General features: G+C 32.2%; 1 protein-coding gene across 19 annotated transcripts; it reads left to right on the top strand.

The window, feature by feature from the left end:
• Window positions 1-6,462: 6,462 nt before the first annotated feature.
• On the top strand, window positions 6,463-22,597 carry LOC111365891 (disease resistance protein At4g27190-like). 19 transcript variants are annotated; one of them, XM_022986425.1, is made up of 11 exons: window positions 6,463-6,635; window positions 7,726-10,523; window positions 11,619-12,309; window positions 12,437-12,491; window positions 13,127-13,322; window positions 13,999-14,137; window positions 17,211-17,296; window positions 18,139-18,243; window positions 18,428-18,557; window positions 21,363-21,525; window positions 21,698-21,966. In XM_022986425.1, the coding sequence occupies exons 2-3, from the start codon at window positions 7,776-7,778 to the stop codon at window positions 12,288-12,290; spliced, it is 3,420 nt and encodes a 1,139-aa protein (XP_022842193.1). In that variant the 5' UTR covers window positions 6,463-6,635; window positions 7,726-7,775; the 3' UTR covers window positions 12,291-12,309; window positions 12,437-12,491; window positions 13,127-13,322; window positions 13,999-14,137; window positions 17,211-17,296; window positions 18,139-18,243; window positions 18,428-18,557; window positions 21,363-21,525; window positions 21,698-21,966. The 19 variants fall into 19 exon arrangements, with proteins under 19 accessions (XP_022842193.1, XP_022842204.1, XP_022842198.1 ...); XM_022986436.1 differs by lacking the exon at window positions 13,999-14,137 and adding an exon at window positions 18,713-18,839 and having other exon boundaries at window positions 13,127-13,343; window positions 18,436-18,552; XM_022986430.1 differs by lacking the exon at window positions 13,999-14,137 and adding an exon at window positions 18,713-18,839 and having other exon boundaries at window positions 13,127-13,343; window positions 18,428-18,552.
• The last annotated feature ends 1,399 nt before the right edge of the window (window positions 22,598-23,996 follow it).

Genomic DNA, 23,996 nt, shown 5'->3' with positions numbered 1-23,996 from the left:
ATTGTACAAGGAATAATGTTACGTAATACTATTAAAAGAAAAAAAAAAAAAAGATAAAAATGGCATTAAATGTTCAATCCTATTTAATTCCTTAAATCAAAAACGCATTAAGGGTATGTTTGGTACAAATTGCATGAATTGAGCAACAAGGAAGATTTTTACTTCTTTTGTTTGGTATAATTTAAATCAAAGTCAATAATTAATTTCAACTACACAATTCTTCAACTTTTATCAAAATTTACTACAAGTTTGATTTTAAACTCCACTACACAAGTGCTTAATGATATTTAAGATATGATTCCTTTTTCGTGCTTGCAAAGCTTCAAAAATAATAAATTCATTTGGGAGGAATTTTTCAAAGTGAAACATATGTATGTTTTTAATGTATGGTTAAAAACTATGAAAGAGTTATGAGTCACAAAAATATATATATTTGAAAAATCATTCCCAAGCAGGCTCTATGATATCATAGGCCACTTGAAGAGTTTTTCCATAATGTTATTTTCAAACATCATATATATATTTGTTGATCATAATAAACAAATGGGTAAAAAAAAAAAAAAAATCTTATTTTGATACAAGCGTAATAATTAGTTTTTAAAAGAAATATATAAATTTCTTACTCTAAGTACGAGAAAAGAAGCCATCACAAACATATTTGTAGAAAAAGGGTAATTTTACTTTCTTTAAAATTTAAACAAAATTAAAAATCTTCACAATTTTTTTATTATTTATATGTTTTTTTTTAATTTTAAATACGATATAGTACCAAAAGTCATATTAATATAATTCACCTTGATAGTTAATACAATCCACCTTAATATTATTCCCTCTAACCCAATACAGTATACCAAGCTTACCCTCGATTATTTACCATTTAATCCACAATTTGCATAGATCAATCCTGGTACAGTTTATCTAACTCTACCGCGGACAACTTTAAGGATTTAAAACCAATTTGCTTAATAAAATGTGCACGGCAAAGTACGTTGGAAAATTACATCGATAATTGTGCATATTATATTCACAATAAACATATCGTTTATTTGCATGAAATCAAAACGTATTCCAACTTATTGAAATTGGATTTAATAAGGCAAAATGAGAATTTACCGATTTTGAAAAATATGAATGTGGAACCTTCTCTTTCGATTCTTGAACGATTGAACTGATTCCGAAGAATATGAATCTTTCGATTCTTGAACGATTGAACCTTGCAATATAAATATATAAATTAGATTAATCATTTTCTGAAATCAAATCATAATAAAAGGAAATCAGAAAATGAGAATGAAGATGCAAGTGATGAATTTTTGACCGAGGCAAGTGTTGGACACTTTGTCCTTAAGATGAATTTGCCCCGCATCGGTGCTAGCGATTTTTCAGCAATCATCTCCCAAGATACAACGACTACGTCGAGCCATAGGAGCACTCCAAATGACTTCGACCGGCGAACTCGAACGGAATTCCCTCTCTACCATGACCATGACCATGACTTTGATGCAAATGTTTTATGCAAAACCAAAGTGTAAATTGGAATGGAATGATGATATCTATGACTTTTCTTGAATGAATAAAATTCAAACACGTGGGGTCTATATATATAGTAGTTGGAAAGGTATGTCAAAAGACACAACTATAACAAGAGACGGATTTTTTGGAATTCATCATTATTGGACATTAATCATACCAATACCAAGAGTCATGATCTTTCATACGAAAATAACGAATTCCACTTAAACAATCATTTAAAATTGGTCACAACCAATTTCCAATAAAAAAAAATTCCAACAAAATAACACATGGATCTATGTGATTTTTGCCTTATGGCGAAATCTTGGTTAGTAGAGTGAAAACTTGACTCAAATAGGATTAATATTTAATAGATCTAAGACGTTCATCATCTACTTATAGTGTAAATTATGTGTCACCGTGTTGTTTTGGCTTTCATGATGCGAATAAGTCAACATATGTTGGGATTCTTTTTCCAATAATTGGTATTAAGAGTAAACACCGTTCAAACTGGGATTGCTGCGAAAATGAAGATAAGCTCCAAGTTTGAGAAATCATATTTTCCTTCTATTTTATACATTTTCAAACAAGGGATTTTTTTGCGTGCATTCACGCCTTCTAGAAAGAGCTACTAAATCAAGTTCTATCTCAGGTGAATGAAGTATAACCGCCTTATCAATAGTTAGAACTCATCCGAAAGATGTTTTGACTTATATTCCTACTAATGTGAAATCCCAACAATTTCTAACTAGTGCAGAGGCAATTAATTGATTGACCCCATTAATTGATCGACGTGGTTCTGACTAGTCCAATTTCACTTTCTCAGTAGTTTTATCAAATGTGTCCATTTGTTCAATTTTTTACTATCTTAAGCTTACAAATGATTTTGAGCATGGAAAACTCTAATTCCTACTAGTAGAGTCTATTTAGGAACAAAGTTCAAATCCCATTTGATTTTATCTAATGTTGTATACCAAACATACTATGTTTGGCACGCATGATAGTTCAGTGGTGCAAAGTACAGGAGTAAAGTTATCTCATGCATTATTGATAACCGCAGTGTGGGGGTTCGATTCCTGAGACATGGAATTGGACTCCTTGTAGGCGCAGTACACAGACAGTTCTGGTTCCCTGACCTGTTGGGGCATATCTCGCGATTTACTTCCCTCACAAAGTTCTAGGGGTGGAGCAGTAGGGACTTTTAAGATTGGGGTTCAACTTTTTATTTATAAAAAGGATTATACATAAAAGTCATTCTATAACGACAGAAATTTGGTTTACCCTTTCAATTATTATGAGATTTCAAGATGCAGATTTTGATAGTTTAACTTTGTGAGATTGTATTAATTCCAAGAAATGGTCAAGACACGCACCACGGACCACAATAACATTTCCAATTTTGCCAATGAATTTGATGAGTAAAATATTAATTTCCCCATCAATCCATTTCACATAACCCTACACAACTGGAAATAGCCATGTTTACTTTTTGGAATAAATTCGGCATCTAAAAACCTTTTTCTTGTTTATACTTTTTTTTTTCTACGGAATTCCTTGTATGGCATTCCGAGTCATAAAAGACGATGTTTCCTCGACTATTTGTTATTCATATAACGTGATTCAGGCAAGTCAAAGGACGAATCATTTCAAAGAAATATTAACTTTATTGATAAGTTGCGTTTCAATAATAATTACTTCATGCTTCATTGACCCTACCAATTTGAACAAAAAATCGACATTTTTGGAGAAAAAATTCCATACTAAATCGGCTCTGAGTATATATGATATTTGAAGTGGGAATTAAGCCCAGACATGAGTCGGTTCGAATAGGTTCAATTTTAAAGAGAATAAAAAACGAACTGAACTAGATCCTTTTGGATATTTAGTAAAGAAATCATTATATTGAGATTCAATTATGGATTCGTTTTGGTTCTTTTTCATACTATTATTATTATTATTTATTTTTACACTTGCAACAGCACTACATTCATTAATCCAATTAATAACATATTCAATCTTAACTCTTACAAAATAATATAATTCATTTTAAAAATATATAAATAACAAGTCTTCTTATAAGATCCATTCATCAATGTATACAAATTTTAAAAAAATAAATAATAAAGCTAAAACATCGAGGATTCCATTCCATTGATTCCTTTACTTCAAGTTTGGCATTGGTCACTTACAATTGATTAATTAAATGGTTAATGGGCAAATTTATTTATGAAAAATAATATAGTTTGGCCTATTCAATATAAAAAAATAAAAAAAAAAATAGAGAAATTCGATTCTTTAATTCCTTGAATCTAGAATCAAGAATCAAATCAAATTCATCGATTACCGATTCTAATATTCATTCGAGTATTTAAGCTAAAAAGAACTAAATTGAATTATTTGATTTGAGAGTTTTGTTTGAACCTTGGTGGAACCTACAAAAAGTACAATTATTTGATCAGTAAATGCGGAGTGGACTTATTTGTACAATTGAGCTGTGTTCATTCACAATTATTGATGTTGCAACAATCAAATAAATGTAACAGACAAAATGTGAGGTTTAAAAATAATATTTAATCTAAATCAAAGTCAATAATTAAGAGCGCGTTTGATTAGTTTTATTTTTCATGGAAAACGTCATTTTTTCACCCCAAATTCCTATTTTTAAGGTGTTTGATTGATAATTTTTTCCATAGAGTATATTTTCCAACTTTTGGTCATGTGATCATATTTTTCTAAAAAAAAAAATATTTTCTCTAGGAAGATGTGCTTTTAATTTTCAGGTAATTCACTCTCTTATCTATCCACTTTCTCTCATTTATCCTTCAATAGAAAATGGATAAGTATAATATTTTTAGGTTGAAAACCAAATCAATCAAATACATTTAATTACTAATTTCCATACAAATAAATTCTAGACAATTAAATTACCTAAAATTTATTTTCTTTTCATGCAAATTTCATGCTTGCAATCAAATACATCATAATTTCAAACTTGTTGATTCGTTCACGAATACAGAGAAAGAGACAATATTGGAGAAAACTTATCACGAAATTTATAATATTAAAATCAACTACAACTCATATTTAAAGTAGTAAATAAAATCAAAATAATGACTAAATTCCTAAATAACAACTAAAAATGATGAGAAATAAAGAAAATGACTAAATCTAATTCCATGAAATCTTCTTCTTCGTGTTATGCATCGCTTATCTAATGCCAGTAGAAATAAATTTTGGAAGATTTTTCTTACCATCAAATAAGAACAGTTGAATTTTGTTGACCTCTCATGAGGCTACATATCATCTTGTTGCACTTGGTTGTCCAATGTCTATTATTGTTTTGAGGTATTGTTACAATATACACAGCAAAAGATACTAACGCGGAACCAAATTTCCTAAATATTCATTAGTACATTGTAATGCAAAAAATCAGAGTTGATTTTGGTTTAACAAATAGGAATTGAAGTTATGAAATTGGATAATTAGCACAAAACGTTCTAACCTTTCAATGTTATTGTGCAAAACGTCCTTATCTTTTATTTTTTGACATTTTCACCATTCATTGTGGAAAATGTCATTTTCATCTAATTTCTCAATAAAAAAAAGGTAAAATGACAAATATATCTCCTATTTAAATAAAATAAAAAATTAAAAAAATTGTAATTATATTTCCAAACTTTTTAAAAAATTGTAAATGAGTTCAAATAAATTATTAAAAGGATAATTAGCACAAAACTTACATTCCTGCAAAACGTCCCTATCATTATTATTTTTTTTGGTATTTTCACCATTATTTTCACCATTAATTAACTTGTAGATGTGATCTATAAGTTAATTAATAATTAAAAGTTTTTGTTTTGTATTCCCTATTAGTACGACGTGGAGTAAAAGGATAAGCATGATGTGACAGGATACCTACTAGCACTAAGTCTTGTAATATATGAACATTGAATGTCCAAATCTTGTCTTACATGATGTGCCGGTCAAACATTCGTTTGAACCGAGTGATATTTTTGACTAAGGAAAAAAGGCTTTTACCAAAAAAATAAAATAAAATTAAAATTAAAAACAGGGACAGCGATGAAGACTTGAAGTCCATGGCACTATTTTTATTGATTTTATATTTTGGATGGAAGAAAAACCTTCAATTTGACTCTCCTCGACATGCAAAACACGTGTGCTTGCATAATGAGAATCCTTTCATTTACCACTTGCCGTTTTTACCCCTCAATACTCCAAAACCTTCAAAATTAAAGAGAATAATGAGTGGTTGGATTAAAAAGGGAAAACTAAAAAGTAGATGTTTCAAAATTCACGTGCAGCCGTCCTTTGTTTGTCAAACCTTCAATCAATTGAAATTGAATTGCTCTTTGCAACAGGCAAATAATCTCTAAAAATGGGCAAAAAAATATGGAACAAACAGGCGCATAGTGAACTTAGGGTTTGATTGGGAGCGATTTTTTTATCCAAAAAATTAAATTTTTGACCATTATTTCATTATTTTGATCGTCATATTTGACTTTTTTCTCACAGGTGAAACTCATTTTTCTCTTAACGATCAAAAAATTAATTCTTAAAATCACTCTCAAACAGGCTCTTAATTTGCAACTTGCTTGGGAGTGATTTTTCACCCCAAAAAATTAATTGTTTGACTATTATTTCACTATTTCAACCGTAAAATTTGACTTCTTCTTTCACAGGTGATCTCCACTTTTCTCCTAACAGTCACAAAATCAATTCTCAAAATCACTCCCAAACGGGGCCAAAGATAAAGCCTCCCTTTTGTAGCAATTTTTTACCCCAAAAAATTAATTTTTTTTACTATTATTTCACTATTTCGATCGTTATTTTTGACTTCTTTATTCAAAGGTCGAATACATTTTTTTCTTTGGTAAAAAATTTGCATCTTTAAAATGGAACCTACCAAAAGCCTACATTTACATAGAAAGGACAAACCAAAATCTTCAAAATATCCTCCATTATTTACGGTCCATAAACACGAACACTCTTCCCACAACTCTCTCAATCTGCACAACACTCTTATATCTTCATTTTTTTAAATATTTATTAAGCTTCTTGTTAGCATTGACAGAAGGCTTAGGTTGGTATTACCAGATTAAAAGGTAATCTCCAGTGTGATTGTTTCTTTTTTAACATTTGGAATTGTTATTTCTGTCTTTCTCTACTTAGTATTTACTACATCTAAAAATGTTACTATCTAATTCTTCAATTATTTTTCTAATCAACATGCCATTTATAGAAACCTTCGTCAAAAATATAAACTGAGAAAAGATTTATACATGATTTATCCTTGTCTTGCGGCATTAATTATGGTCTACTAAAATAGATAAATAGTCAAGAAAAATGGTATGGTGTTATTAAATTTTTATCCTTTGTTTTGGAAGAATTTGGAAACGATTTAATTTATAAATAGACAGAATGAGTACTTGTGGATCTACTGGAATGTGTGGTTGAAAATGATGTTTAACCAATTTATAATAATTTTTGCCAATTACAGACTAAGTTTTCGCGTCAGATTATTTTGGTGGTATTTGTTTCTTTTTATATGCAATTATTTATCGAGAAATTACATGGTTGCTCGTAGTCTATGTTCCATGTATCTGATTCATACTCAACCTTTAGATATGGACATTTTGATTGATTACTCAAACCTCATTCTTGTTTATAGAGACTAGAAAGAGCTCTCCAATTTTATTTTTCATTTTTCATATGAAACTATATAAACTATATATTTGTTATGAAACTATGGATTCGAGCCCTGAATCTACTTGCTTGCAAGAAAAATAGTAAAAGAAAAGAAAGAATAGAATTGAGGGAAAAATGTCCAATGTTCTAAGACTCACCAAGGGTACATACTAAGGTAACAAAATAGTTTCATAGATAGAAGGTAGCTTTATTGTTTAATTACATGCCAAAATGTTACACTAAGCACCCACATAGTTAAAATCAGTAAGTATAATGACAAATCACTGCATCTATCAGAAAGGAGAACTTTCAATCCTATCAACCATGTTTATTTCCAATTCCATATGGTTCATATAATTTTGCACGTAGAATTGATAATTTATTGGGGAATAATTCTTTTTCCTTTTGTTATTGATTTGTTAAAGTTTACATAAAAATTGTGGAAGAATGTAATTCTAAGACTCTAATGTGTTTGTTTGTTTTTTCGTTTTTTTATTATGCCGATAGGCTTCTTTGATACTGTTGGAATATCTATTGCTTGAGCTGGAAGACTAATTATGACTCTAGAAATAGCCCTTTGTGTTGTTGGAAAGTTCATGGAATACGCAATTGATCCGCTTTTGTGTCAATTCAAGTATATGTTCTGCTACAACAAGAAAATTCAAACTTTGATGGATAAGGTGAAAGTTCTTGAAACTCAGGAATCTGAGGTGCGAGAATCGGTTCGTCAGGCAAAAAATAATGTGGAAGCTATTAGACCTATTGTTTTAGATTGGCTGCAAAATGTTGAAGAAATGAAGAAAAACGCGGATGAAGTTTTTAAAGATGCAACAAATTCTAAAATGCAGTGCCTATTCCTTCAGTGTCCAAATTTGTTGACCCGTTATTCACTTGGCAGGAAAGCCACAAAGAAGGCTGCTGAGGTCGCTGAGCTCCAAAAGGAAGGTACATTTCAAGATGTGGGTGAACGTAAATCACCGGTGCAAATACCTTATCAAAACCCCAGTGACTTTGGAGCTTTCGAAACAAGGATATCAACTAAAAAGGGAATCATGGAAGCTCTAAAGGACAAAGATGTCAGCATAATTGGGATCTGTGGAATGGGTGGAGTAGGTAAGACAACAATGGCAAAAGAAATAGCTAATGAAGCCAAAGCTGACAAATTATTTGATGAGTTTGCATGGGCAGATATATCTCAAGATCCAAATGTTACCAAAATTCAGAATCAACTTGCTGAAAAGCTTGGCTTGGAAGTTACAGATATTACTGATAAATATGAGAGAGCTGAACGACTTCGTGAAAGACTTGGAAGTGACAGAAGTAAGAGCATTCTTGTAATATTGGATGATGTTTGGGAATATACTGTGTTAGAAACTATAGGATTTCCTTCAGCAAGGGATGATAAAAGGTTGAAAATTCTATTAACATCACGCGATAAAGATGTGTTCACAAAAGTGAGAGGTACAAGAATATTTAACGTCGATCTTTTAAATGAAAAAGAATCGTGGGAACTTTTCAAGGAAAAGGCAGAAATTTCTGATGATGCAACTGATATTATAAAGGATACGGCAATAAAAATTGCAAAGAAATGTGATGGCTTACCTCTCGCCCTTGTGATAGTCGGCAGAGCCCTCTGTAAAAAAGAAAAACATGTATGGGAGAATGCACTTTTAGAACTACGGACTTCTGAAGTGAGTAATATCAAAGGAGTACACAAGTACGTATACTCAAGGATAAAGTTAAGCTACAACTATCTAGAGAGTGATGAAGCCAAGTCCTTGTTTCTGTTATGCTCCTTGTATCCAGAAGGTGCTGATATTGAAATTGAAGATTTGGTTAGATATGCCTGGGGGCTAGAGTTGTTTAGAGGTACAATGACATTGAATTCAACCAGAAATAGGTTAAACACGATTGTTGATCTTTTGAAAAGTTGCTACTTACTGCTCTCAGCTGAGACTAAGGATCGTGTAAGATTGCATGGTGTTGTAAGAGATGTTTGCTTACAAATTGCATCTAAAGACAATATGTCGATACACACTAGTTTGAAGGTGTGGCCAAAACATAACAACGATACATCATATAGTGCAATTAGTCTTACATCGAATGAGCTGAATCAACTTCCCAGTGGGTTAGAATATCCACAACTAAAGTTTCTAGGAGTGATGTGCGGACACCAGCCACTAAACGTGTCCAAAGATTTTTTTGCCAATATGAAGGAACTCAAAGTTCTTGACTTCACTTCTATGAGGATTCAAATCCCATCATCAATCCAATTGTTGACCAATCTTCAAACTTTGTGCTTGGATTGTTGTACATTAAACATTGAATTTTCAACTATTGGGACTCTAAAAAAGTTAGAAGTTCTCAGTTTTCGTGGCTCTGATCTTGATCACTTTCCTAATGATATAGCAGAACTTAGCAACCTAAGGTTATTGGATTTGAGGTTGATGCGTAGCTCTAAATGTTCTCCGCTTTCACCAGGTATCTTATTGCATTTGAAGAGACTGGAAGAACTATACATGGGTGTTATTAAAATAAGAGGTGATGGACTGGAACAACGAGGGTACATTATTAACGAGATAGGTTCATTGACCTGTCTTAATACTTTCCAAATCAGCACAAACGATCCTCAATTTTTGCTGCAAATATTACAAGTTATGCACATTGAGCGACTGGATAGATTTCATATCGAATTAGCTAACTTAGAGTATGCTCGTGAGAGGTATTACTATTTCGGAAGGAGATTACATATACATGGCATTACTTATGCGAGTGTGCTTTCACAACCTGCAATTAACTCATTGATGAGGAAAACTGACCATCTTTCTATAAAAATGGTCTTGAATAATCCTGATGATCTTTCTCTACAAGTGATGGAGAGGAAGAATGTGTTAGATGAAGATAGCTTCGAGTATCTAAATGGAAATCATCCAACAGGGGCATTTGATGAATTACAAAAGATAAATCTAGATGGCATACCAAAAATGAAACATCTGTTTAGGGGTGTCATCAAACCTCCATCACTCCACAATCTTATGTTTCTTACCATTGGAAGTTGCCCCTCATTGAAAAGCCTATTTTCTGAGTCAGTTGCATTATGCATGGTGAATCTCCAAAATTTAAGTATTTCCAATTGTGAGATTTTAGAGGAAGTTGTTTCAATGGACACAGAACAAAATGAAGTTAACCAGATGCTTGTGTTTCCAAAACTACAGAAAATCAAGCTCAAAAGTTTAAGAAATCTCAAGAGCTTTAGATGTGGATTTAACAAGACCATTGGTGTGCTGAATCCACTGTTCAAACAGGTAAATATTTTTTTTCTTTAGTGTGTGTGCATGCAGTCTCATTTGTTTTAAAACATATGAATATATGAATTCTAATTACCATAACAATTACATGTAAGGAAATTACAAGTTTAACTTCTCACTTTCTAATTAATTCATATCACAACTTTTATTCTATGAAGCCTGGAGTCCAACCTTTGAAAATATTTACAAATAAGTTTTAAATGACACAAAATTATATTTCCCATATGCTTTTGTTAACTCTTAGTGTGTAATTTATGAATAATGCTACTTATAAATAATGGTTTGCGTATGAGTGATGTGTCAAAAAGAGAGTAAGAAAGTTTTTTTACATTTGGTTAAAGAAATTCTGATTCAATCAAATCTCACCACATCACATGTATATAAATCATTATGCACAAGTAACACAATCGGTAATTTATCACATTATATTCTGTATTCTGAAGACAACTTTCTACATATAAATGCTTCTTTAATTTCCTAATTGCTTAAGGCTTTATATTTGACTCAAAAATGTTGAACTATATAACCTAATTTTTAAGTAATTAATGCCTTTCAATAGGCACTTCAGTGCATTTTTGGTCCCAAACCTTTCACATTTTTGTCCTAATCTAATGGATTTGAGACCTTAGTGCCAAAAATAAAAGTTTTGGAACAAAAAATGCTTGAAGTCAAAGGTTTGGATATGTTTCTGCCAATTTTGAGGAATATTTATATTTATTACAACATTTAATAATCACCAGTGGGCTTGATCTATATCTATAACATGTAATATAAACACCATTATGGGCTGGGTTGGTGATCAAGCCCAAAACTTTTTTTTTCCTATGAATATCTTCAAAAAATCAAAATGGGTTCTCAGCATCCACAATTCAAAACATGCTTAGATTTGGGCTGATCTTTACATTTTCTAATGGGCTCTGTATTTCACGTTTCCAATGTTTTTATTAATATATGGTTATTTTCACTGTTATTTACATATGCTAATTCATTTCAAGGTCTTAATTAATTCTACAAAGCTAAAGGTGATATTCAAACTTATGAAGTTTTATGATTACATAATTTTGCTAGCACCATTAAGTAAATTTCTTGCAGGTTACGTTTCCTAACTTGGAGCTGTTGCACATTGAAGGACTGGGTTGTACTGTGAAAATATTGGATGAACTAAGGCAAATCGGATCTCTTAAACTAGGAGAATTAATAGTGGAAAATTTGGATAATGTGAACATTTTGTTTGACTTTGAGCATATAAAAGATGATGCAGAAATTGGTATACTTAGTCAATTAGCATCGCTGGTTGTGTTGTCTCTACCCGATTTAGTGCATTTCACAAGGATGTTTCCTAAAGGAATTTATGTCTATCAGAATTTGACACATCTTGGTGTTGGACATTGTGACAACTTAAGGTACTTATTCTCACCTTCAATGGCCCATTCACTTGTGGCTTTAGAAGTTCTTATGATTGAGGATTGTGAAGCAATTGAAGAGATTATTGGAAGAGAAGAAGAAGAAGACACTTCGAACATTGAAATTATGGAAGAAGGAATGACACGCAGAATTGTCTTTCCTAAATTGGAAGATCTATGGCTTGCTCATCTTGATAGATTCAGATTGCTTTCATCTCAGAATTATGAACTTGTGTTCCCTTCACTAGAATATTTGCGAATTGAAAATTGCCCAGCGATGACAGAATTGTATTCAAGACAACAACTAGGTGCACCAAAGCTTGATAAAGTATGGATAAACAATGGATCCGTTGATATTTAAAATTTGTTGGATTTTGAAGGTATACATGTCTACTTGATTCTCAATCTTCAACATCTATTCTGTTATATACACTATAATGCACAATATTAATTAATTTATGAATAATTGATAAATTAACATCCTTTGTTTTCTCTGGCTCAATGCAGATTTGAGATCAGGACGGCAACTTTGTTAATGCTTTCAATATTGTTAAGGTTGTAGGTATATACTTTCAATATGTAGTTATATATATACACGCTATAATTGCTTGTGCATTCTTAATTGAGGTACGAATAATTGGAAAATTAAAATGCTCTCTTACATAGGCTTTCTACCTTGAGCAATTGAAGCAGAATTTTCATCACAGAACAAATGAAAATGTATTCACTGATTTATCGATAGTTGCCAAATTAGTACTGACTATGCGTTCCCCTTGATGACATCTTTCTTTATCTCAGAGGAACTTCTAGAAAATTTCTTATTTAGGGCTTATTTGAGCCACATTTTTTCTACAAAATACATTTTTTAACAGTGATTTGACATCATTTCAATCACACATTATTCAATAAAATAATATTACACGTAAATTTAAAATTTTTCCTTATTTTTTAACCACGCATTTCCCATTGATTTGACATGAATAATGCATTTTTTTCTAGAATGTGGCTCAAACATGGGCTTAGTCATTTAACAAACTGTTTCAATTATTTGAATTCATGTAGTAAGCATTGATTCTATTATTTGAAAAAAAAAGGTACTAATGCTTGATGTCCTTATGCTAGTAGGATTAGTTTACCTCTGTTTTTGTTAGGATTTATGTATAATTTATTAATATTAGTGGTATTTTTGGTACATAGGAGAAAAAACTAAGTTCAATGCTAATGGAAGGAGGCGAAGCTAGAAAATATATCAGCAATGGTATTTGGTATCTTAATGGATGATTCTTGTAGACAACACGAGGCAACTACCCAATTCCGATAATTGCTTTCTAGGCTTGTAGTTCAGAGGGGGAGATGTCACTGTGCCTTTTGATCGATTCAGCTTCAACTGAAGGTATAAACCTAATAGGCAAAGGTGAGCAAAATTGTGCAGTCGAAGCAACTTGTTGGCTTTTTAATCATGTTAGTTCTGTCAGTTTCTGGAGTAATTTGCATAGGTCCCCCTAAAACTTTATTTACCCCCTAAAACTTTATTTACCCAACACCTTCTCAAGATGAAACCAATTATTTTATTTTCTAGTTGTGTTAAGAATGCATTTCCTGTCTAATTCTTTGTTACTATAAAAAAAAAAATTATATATATATATATATATATATATATATATATTTGGAGATTGAAAATTGCCATGTGAAGCCAAAATTGTGTTCAAGACAACTAAGTGCACCTGTGCTTGATGAAGTATCAAAAGATGGAAAGTCCTTTGATATTTCGAATTTCTTGGATTCTGAAGGTATACGGATCTTCTTCATTCCCAATTTTCAATGTATACTCTATTATATACACTATAATGTTCACTATGAATTAATGTATGAATAATTGACATTTAACAACCTCTGTTTCTCAAGCTTAATATAGATATGAGAGGACAACAAATTTTTTGATACTTCCAACATTGTTGTAAATGCAAGTATATACTTCCAACATCTAATTAAATATATGTGCTATAATTGCTTGTACATTATTCATTAAAGTATAAATAATTGGAGAATTAATATGCTCCATTCCTTAGGCTTTCAGTCATGAGCAATAAAGATGTAGCAGACAATTTTAGCTGGCATTTTTCGTGAGGAAAGAATTTTCCACAGCTTTAGTTTGAGGCAGCTTGGCCGCGAACAAATATCGCTTCTAAGATATCTCAGCACACTAAGGTGGTAATTAATCTTGGAGCTGTCCCAATTTTTGTCTAAGAACTTGCTGTATCTGACTTAGGAACTATAGCCATTGACACCCCGTGAATGTCAAGATCTTGTGCTTGTAACTTGCACATATTTGAGTTTCCCCGATGCCAAAGGTGTACGAAATTCATGCGGTCAAAGCAACTTGCTGGCTTTGTAATCCTTAATGGAAAGTTAGTACCAAGATGTATGTTCTTTCAGTTGTTAGGAGTAATTTGTATCCTATCCTAAAAAAAATATTTATCCAGCTCATTCTTATTCTCATGATGAAACCAGATCAGTTATTTCCTTTTCTAATGGTGTTACGGATTCCTCTCTTGTCTAATTTGAAATGTCTTTCCTGCTGATGTTGACATATAGAGGTTTTGAAACAATATTAAGAACACCCCAGTGAGCGAACTGAGCAATTTTTATAAATTAGAGAAAGTTGGCTGCCTGTAGAGAATTCCCAGTCTCTGAGTCCATTCGGGATTAGATTTTGAAGCCATTAATGTTGGATTTGAGTATTAGATTTGATGGATAAATGGAATCTACTTTCAAGAACAAAATAATCTGAATTCTACTTGAAAAATTCTTAATCACAATTTTAAAAAGGGAAAATTGCAACAGCGGTCCCAAACCTTTCGTTTATTAGCAGACTTTGTCCAAACCTTTCATTTGTGCCACCGTGAGTACCAAACCTTTCAGAAATATGCACTAGGGGTCCAGATGTATGGAATCCATCCATTTGATTAGTTGACCAAGAAAAGTAAATGTTGACCTATTTTGACTAAATTGAAAAGGGTAAAATGGTAACTTGATAATTACCATATTAAATAAATTGAAAAAAATCAAAAAATCAAGAAAAAATAAAAAAAAAAATAAGAAAAGAAATTAAAAAGGGACCCTTGGGTATGGACTTTTCTTGAGAAGAACTCTGGAAAATCGATTGAAACCCTCATCGATGCTGATTGGGCCGGTTCAATAACAGACAGGAGATCTACAATCGGTTATTGTACCTTTGTATGGGGAAATCTAGTCACTTGGAGAAGTAAGAAACAACCAGTTGTGGCCAGAAGCAGCACTGAAGTTGAATTTAGAGCCTTAGCATATGGAATCTGTGAAATAATGTGGTTAAAGATACTGTTAAGTGAACTTGGGATTAAGGAGAATAAGCCTATGAAAGTTTATTGTGATAACAAAGCGGCTATTGCAATGTCACATAATTCTGTTCATCATGACAGAACTAAACATGTAGAGATCGATAGATACTTCATCAAGGAAAAGATAGAAAATGAGACAATATGCATCGTATATGTACCTTTTTCCGAACAGGTTGCAGACTTATTAACAAAAGGTTTATTTAGACCCATGTTCGGAAAAATGGTGGACAAGCTGAGATTATTTAACTTGTATCGACCAGCTTGAGGGGGAGTGTTGAAGATTACAAAAATTAGAAGCAGATTTGGTGGTCATTTGTCCCATAATTCGTGGCTCTATCAATGTCGACTTATAGTTCATTTCTTTATTTATGAGATTGACATATATTTAAATTTGGTAGAAATCCCTAGAATAAAGGAATTTGTCTGCACCTTAACACTATAAATACTTATACTTTGCTGGATTCAATAATAAGAGAATTACTGTCCTACATTGTAGTTTTCTCTTTTTCTACCCAGCTTCAAAAATCTCATTAATTTAATTTTCAATTCTTTTTAATCATGCAAATTAAACAAGCTATGAGTGTTTGTTTGGTGCTTGCAAAGTTTCAATAACAAGATATTAGGCTACTTGAAGAGTTTTTCCATAATATTTTATTTAAACAATTACATATTAGGTGAACTTACTTTGTTTGTTAAGTTTCAAATTTGTGTTCTTAAATTCAAAATGGGATCCACCTAAAGACGACCTTGTAAAGAAAATAATCACCAAACTCTTCAAAATATCATTCATTATTTAAGTGCCATAAAAACTCTCTCCCTCTTTCCCCTACAAAACACTCTTATAGCGTCATCTTTATTATATTTCTTGAGCTTCCTGATAACATCTCCAAAATCTTAGGTGCAATTGTAAAACTAAAAGGTAACCTCTCATGTGATTGTTTCTTCTTAACAATGCAATTATCTTTCTACATGAGAATCTATAGAAACCTTAGTAAAAAATATAAACTAGGAAAACATCCAGACATGATTCATAGTTGATTTATGGCATTACTTGTGTGCATATTCATCTAGTGTCTACTAAAATATATAGATAGTCAAGAACGTGGTATAGTGTTATTAAAATTTTAACCTTCGTTTAGGAAGAATTTAAAATACGTGCTAATTTAGAAATAGATAAAATTAAATGAATGAAAATAATCTGAGAGCCTTCAATATAATTTTCTTTTAGAAAATTTTTCACTTTATACCGTAACACAACCACACCACCATAGACACATCGTACTATAAGCTCGCAAATCCAAACCACGTAGTGTAAGAATCATGTATTAGCTACTCCACATTCACGTTTTCACATTTGCTATTTTTCTCATGATTACGGTAAATGTTTGAATAATAGGATTTAGCAGGTGGATCTCATGTACCTAAAATGATGATACCGTAAGAAAAATGATTTACTATCTTATTTACTTGGATTGTTTAGAAGCTTGTTAGCAGAAATGAAGCCAGCATTTCACCCAGGTGGGGTGATAGGGAGGTTTTCAAGAACTATTCCCACCCCTCCCACTTGAGTTATGACCCACCTACTGCCCTCATTGGCACATGTACTAGAAAATGCATTGCTGATTAAAAAGTTTCTAATTTTCCGTGGATGAAAATCAGCATTAAAATGAATCCAGCAAGTTCAATATCTAGTATTACCATTATGAATTCATCTCTCTTTAGCTATATATTATGAATTCCATACTAACCTCAACAGTATGAGCAAATAAGCATATCACGATTTTGAAATGCACTCCTCTTTTTCCCTGAAAGATTTTCCTCCTGAAGGTTTTCAGTTGAACTTTATCCTCATGCTTGATATGGATTGATTGATTGTTGAACATCTAGGTTTCACAATTGTTCAGGTAATCAGGTTCGAAGAGGCTGATTTCCAGTGCTAGAGTCAGAGTCGCTGCTTAATAGGAAAGTTGGAGAAGAGACTAGAGACAAGGTTGGTGTGAATTCTACTTTTTCATCTTCCAATATCTTTATATGTCTCTCCATGGTAAGCTTGTGAATGTAAGCCAATATAATTCTAAATTATCATCAGATGGATAAAGAAATTAGTAAAATAAGGAAAAACTGTGTTATTTAATGGATGAAACCAGAGTAAAAGTAACATGATTCATCCTTTGGTCTATGGAAAAGGCCAAAAATGATTCATGCCTCATGGAAGTGTGAAAAAGAAGATTGAATACGGAAGAATGTCGTACGTTTTCTATTCTTCAATTATTGTACACTAGCTAAAATATGGACTTAAGTAGTGAAATTCCTCATTGAATGCATCAGATTTAACTGGCATGATACGCTAATACCTAACAAGAATTTTTAGTAATTTTGAAATGCAGTGTCCTGAGGTTGATCCTTAATTCCCTGTATAATTAATACTAGATGTTTTTTGGCAATTTTTTAACATATTTGATCAACTAGTGAAGAATATAAGGGCTTGTGTATGCTTGTGTTGGGTATTCTTGGGAGGTGTAGCATGAAAAGTTAAGGTCAAATAGAATCAAGAATATAATATTTAAGGTAATTGTAATAACTTGGTGCAGCCTATAAAATATGATTTTAAGAATTAATTTCATTGCTTGTTAGGAAAGCATCACACATGATTGATGCCTCCGCGAATTCAATATGGTGCCACAAACATTGCATTTATATAGATAGCAAGAAAATGGTGGGTCAAAGCAAGGGGATATTGTATGTGTCAGTTGCAATGAAGGGCTTAGAAGAATGTGTGTACAGATACTTAGAGATACAATTCTCTCTGGTTACTTATAATCTCTCTTTTAGTTTTCTACGGATGAAGCTTTACTACTTTGAGGATCGGGGAAACCATCGAGTTCCATTAAGGCCAGAACTTACTCTTTCTTTGGCCAGGCTTGTGATACAGAAAGGGTAAACTTAAACCTTTCCTTATCGTTTTGTCACTGTGCATATGTAGAAATTTTTGCTTTTTAGGAGTTTGCTTTAGCAAATGCTTAAATCATCCATAATGTATTTATATGTTATTCCTGATTCTGCATCCAGGTACAGATGCTCGATTTTGATCTCTGTGTTTTTGTTTTTTTTTTTTGTCCAGAAAATTAGTATCGCTTCCACTAAAATGGTATGCTGTTGGACAATGCTGGCATTATGAAGGAATGAATATGGGACGCCAGCGTGAACACTACCAATGGAACGTGGATATTATCGGTGTACCTAATGGTGCAGTATGTCGACTCTACATTGCTTGAGACCTGTTTTGTGTTTTTCCTTCATTACGTTTTAATGATCTTTGGGATATTAAATATTTTTCTATTTGACATGGACGATGCATCTACATAGTTAAAAATCATTGATCTCTATTTCTTTAATTTCTTTCCAGAAGAACGCCTTGGTTACTCAAAATTTGGATATAGCTTTAATCTACAACTTGGATAGAATCTTGGAGGGGATGGGGATTACTCATGATTCTGATACTTGACACCAAACTAAAAATTGATGAAGTCATGGTATGAATGATTTTATAAATGGGACTATATTTACTTATGTAGATTGTTGTAACTTGAATTGAGACATATGTTGACCTGACCATGAGCTTGAGCTTTATAATTGAGTTGATGTTGAGCTCAATGCGAAGTTTGACTCGATTTTGATCTCAATGTAATCCAAAATGGTAGTTGATAAAACTCTAGACCAGAGGTAGTTCTCCTCTCACTTTCCTTTCTTGTGCAAAGCAAGACAAACGGAGTCGAATTTTCCAATTCCAATTTATGTCTGCTTCTCTTTCCCATTTGTTCTCCCAGTGACAAGCCTGAAGCTAACTTCTCTCTCTATGCTGTGCTATTATGTGGTTTAGTAGAAGGCCTTGCATGTTTGGCATGGTTTTCCTTTTGCTTTATTTGGCAAAATTATGATTCATGGACTGGAAACTCAGAAGTGATACCTTTGACTTATTTTATTTTATTTTTTAATTATTTCCTTTTCTTTTAGGGTCAGGGTGGGGGTGTTTTCTGAGGGATGTTTGTGCTTTCCGAAATGGCCTGTGATCCACTGTATTTCACTTAGGGACAGCCGGACAGGAAACAATGTACTTTCATAGTTATCAAAAGCAAAGGAAAGATGTAATATGATATGGCAAATGTTGTCTTTTGACTTCTGGATCTTGTAATGCATAGACATACTCTGTAGGCTGGATTATCGTTTCACTTTTGTGAGAATTATATCCAAAAATTGCATGATCCTCTGTTGGGTATTTACTTATCATGCATAGCAGAAAATCAAACAGATTTCAATTTCCATCAAGGATCTACTTTGTGTTTAGGTAGAAATTGTGACAAAAATTATACATTTTTCTAGATCTGCAAATTCTTTTGCTTTTCTTTATTCCAACAATCTTGATCTGTCACCTACAACTATCCAATTATTCAGCCTCCAATGGAATTCCAGACAGAGAACAAGATTGCAAGAACTAGGATTTTCTTCTCTTGTGCTAGCAAGAATATAAAATTTTCTGCAAATTGAAAACCCTAGTCACTTATTTATACAAGTCCAAACGAGTTTGGCCTGACCCGGTCCAATATTTAATTAATCCATTTAATTAAATTCGATCCGTGAATTAATTAATTCAATTAATTAAGAAGCAACCCAATTAATTAATTTATCTAACGCTTGTTAAATTAATTAATTGACAAATCAAAATCTTCCAGTTTTCCTTGTGTGCAACTCACTAGGTTCTTAATCCCAATGCCTAATGATGTGAATCATTATTTTGATCTAATCAAATCGATAAATTAAAAGTTAAAACACCCTTTTAATTTATCACCAATTCACGTTCGTCGTCTCAGATTTACATCTAACAATGTGTCAGGAATTACATATGACGAGAAATATCACATGGTATAACAAAATCAAATTAGTTCGTTTACCATGAAACTATAATCACCTCGTTAATATGATCCGATCAATTACGAGATATGGAAGTGTATCAATCCCGATTGCGATTATATCTTTCATTCCACTATTAAGTCAATATAAGTCGAAAACTCATTTTCGACTTCTGAGTACACTTTGGCCAATGATTTCGTTATCGACTTACTTGAATGAATTGTAAATCATAATATCTTACTATCTAAGAGTGACGAATCTTCTATTGGTCACTCACAACCTTCATACGATTCTTGATATGCCCGAGCGATACCGTATTAGCAGCCCTTAGCAGAACAACATTCAACACCACCAAAGTATGACTGTCCTCATATAAGGCACCATAATGACTTCAAGTCAAATGACCAATTCCACTACCGAACGTTAGAGATTAATCACTGACACTCAGATAGTTATCCATGTGAAATCTCTTAGTTGGTTTTTGTTTTGTTCTATAACAAAATATTCACGTGTTCATTCAAGTGTTACCACACTTTAACTTGTGTAATTAGCTACTTATTTTACAAGTAAGAAATGTCACACATTATGGTCTATCCGTAATAACGATATCCGTATCTCGTCATTACTTGCGACCACAAATGATTTAAGATTCAATTATATATAATTTGCATCTCACAATTAGAACTCTTTGTGATTAACAAATTACCAAGATTTGAATGTACGGACTCCATTATTTAATTCAATCGAATATTAAATTTAATAATAAATCTGCCATAAATCGCATCAATTATATGTTAAAAGTGTTTATATTTAAAGTTGATTGGACTTAAGGCATAACACTTATACCCTCAGCCTGATCATGGTAAATAAACATTCAAATAAACTGCTCTGACCAATGACCATTTTAGGCAGTTTAAATTGCATGTTTGGCTAAACCTTATAGTTACTTTTATGTAACTTCTTTGCCAAAGATTTTTGAGTGTTTCCAGAAGTTGCTCTCTTTAGGATATTAGTAGTTCAAAATCTTATTTCTTCAAAGTTTATCTTTACTTGATTTCCAAAAAAGTGCTTTTGCTGTGTTTTTAGTCTTAACCGAACATGCTCGTTCAATTTTTTTTGCTATTTCACTCCCTTTGGTGATTATGCAGCTGCTCAAACAGAGAGGACTTCTACCGGAACTTGGTCTCCAGATAGAAACATTGTCTGCTCATTGGATAGGGATCTCCAGGGCGAAGCTTCTGCAATTGCTGCTAATCTCAGGGAAAAAGGTCAAAGTGTTGACTTGGTTTTGGAAAATAAACCCCTTAAATGGTATGCCCGATTTCATAAAAAACCTGTCTAAAAGTTATCCTTTTCAAGTTCATTATCTTGTGTTCCATATCCTTTGTTTCTTGTACCGTCCCATTATTAACATCACTTCTGTTATATGTTGATCATTCCTTTATTTTCGTTTAGCTTATTTCTTTTTGTTTATAATCTACAGTGTTTAAAAGGTCACCGTGAATAAATGCTCGCAGGCTGATATTAATGGGTAGTGCTGAGTGGCAAAAGGGGATGGTTGGAGTCAAAATTCTTTCATCTTGCGAACAATATGAGATTAAAGTTGATGAACTAGAATAGCAATGTTAAATATAATGCCCATAAATGTACCTTTTATATTTATATTGACAGATCGACCAAATCCATTCCTATCATCAGTTTCTGATTTCTGATTTTCATTTTCTCAGTCTTAATTGTAGACGAGGAACTTCACATTTGTAACATCACCGCATCTAAAATTTGAAAATAAATAAATAAAAGTGTATTGTTTGGTTGAATATAATTCATTTGAACTATTCACAGTGCACTGATTTGTTGTACACTGTTGGGTTGCATTTATAATTGCCATAACGTCCACAAGGATCAAACGCTTTTAAGAAAATTCTCGATATACTCACAGAACAAGATTTCCAATGTAGTGTTGTGGCCATTTTTCTTTTTTTCTTTATTATTATTATTATTATTATTGTAAGAGATGTTGGATTATAGCTAGAACGAGCATTGCTGAAGAAGGTTTTTGATGTAGGATTATGGCTAACACTGGTGAAATGCTATGTTTTTCTTCAATTATTTTCTGCAGCTATTAAGTTTTACATTTTCACCCAGAACAGATGTTGCTAGACATTATAATCATGCCTACGTTTATTAAATTTCCAGGTTTTCTTTAGGTTGATGGATGAAAATGTGATGTTTTCGTTATGCTGGAAACTTGGAATTCATTCATCAATGTTCCCCTAGAACAAGGGACATCGAGGAGAATTATTTTTATGCTGCCTATTGACATGATGTATAAAGAGCACGTATGATTTGCAGTATTGGATAGTTATTTCACCCTACTTAACTAGCCGAAAGTGTTATTATTTGAGTGGTTCATAAGAGTGTTACATGAGATGTCAAGTCGAAATCCAAAAGGGAGTGGCAAGATTTGTTACAAAACTTTCAAAATATAAATGATTCGAGTTCCTTATTAAGAAATTGGTTAGGGCGTAACTTATTTGAAAACAACTTAATTTTTTCAACAAACTATTAATAGTTTTATCAAATTTTACTATTTGAAGGTGATGTTAAACTGTGTTCAAAATTAACCTTCTAGTGAATGAATCAAAAAGAAAGAAAGAAGAAAAAATATGACTTTTTCTGAACATAAATATATCTTTTATTTTACGCTAATCACGTCTTTGATCAGAGTATGTATTAGTAAGTCTTCTTTATACATAATGGATTTCGTATGTTGCTCTGCTTGAAATTAGATTTGATGTGATCATCAACAAATGTTATGTCTCTTATTTTATCGAATTTGACATTTGTCGATTCATGATACTAAATATGTTTTTGAAGGGCTCAGCTCCATTATTTCCAATCATTGCATTAGAATAATTGCATTTTATAGCTAAGGGTACCAAACTGAGGAAGACATCACCTAATTTGCAATTGAAAATGCTTCTTTTGAACCTACTTTTGCCTCCCTTGCTTGTATGACTTTTTTGAGTAATGTGATTATAAAGAATTGTTTCCACCACATATTAGTGCTTCATAATGATTTTCATATTCCAACTTTAACTTTTGCACTTTTAAACTTCTTTATTTAGTATACAAGAAAATGCAATTTTGAAAAAGATACAAAACCAACAATTAGGCCGTGTAAAAGGGAAAGTCTCTTACCTAAACCAAATTATCATTACCCAACAAGGAACATATATCTAGCTGCACCATTATTCTCCGACTTAATGATTTAGTAACAAGTTTTCACTAGAAACGAGCAAATTTAATCACAGTCTAACATTATTCTTGAATAATCAATCTTAATGATAATAGAAATTAGGGCTGGGCAAATCTCCCGAACCGAACCGACCGAACCGAACCCGAACCGAACCGATCCGAACCCGACGGTTCTTGTCAAATTAAATACCCGAACGGGTATCTGAATTGAGAACCGACGGGTACGGTTCGGTTCTCGGTTCTAGACCAAGAACCGAAGAACCGAATAAGAACCGAATCTTTCTTATTTTTTTTTTATATTGAGTAAATCAAATTATTTTAATTTTAATTTTTTCTAAACAAATTAACAAATTAATGATTTCTAAATCCAAATTTTTGGCCCAATAATTTGTTTCATTTCTAATTTTTTAATTTTTGGCCCAATTACTCATTTTATTATTTCATTTCTTAGCCAAACAAGATCAAATATACTAAATAACCCTAAACACCTACAATAAAGTGCATAACGTTGTCTCGACTCTCGC

This window comes from Olea europaea, chromosome 17, assembly GCF_002742605.1.
Source record: "Olea europaea var. sylvestris chromosome 17, O_europaea_v1, whole genome shotgun sequence".
In the NCBI taxonomy this organism is placed as follows: domain Eukaryota; kingdom Viridiplantae; phylum Streptophyta; class Magnoliopsida; order Lamiales; family Oleaceae; genus Olea; species Olea europaea.
This window is presented reverse-complemented; position numbering and strand designations above follow the sequence as displayed.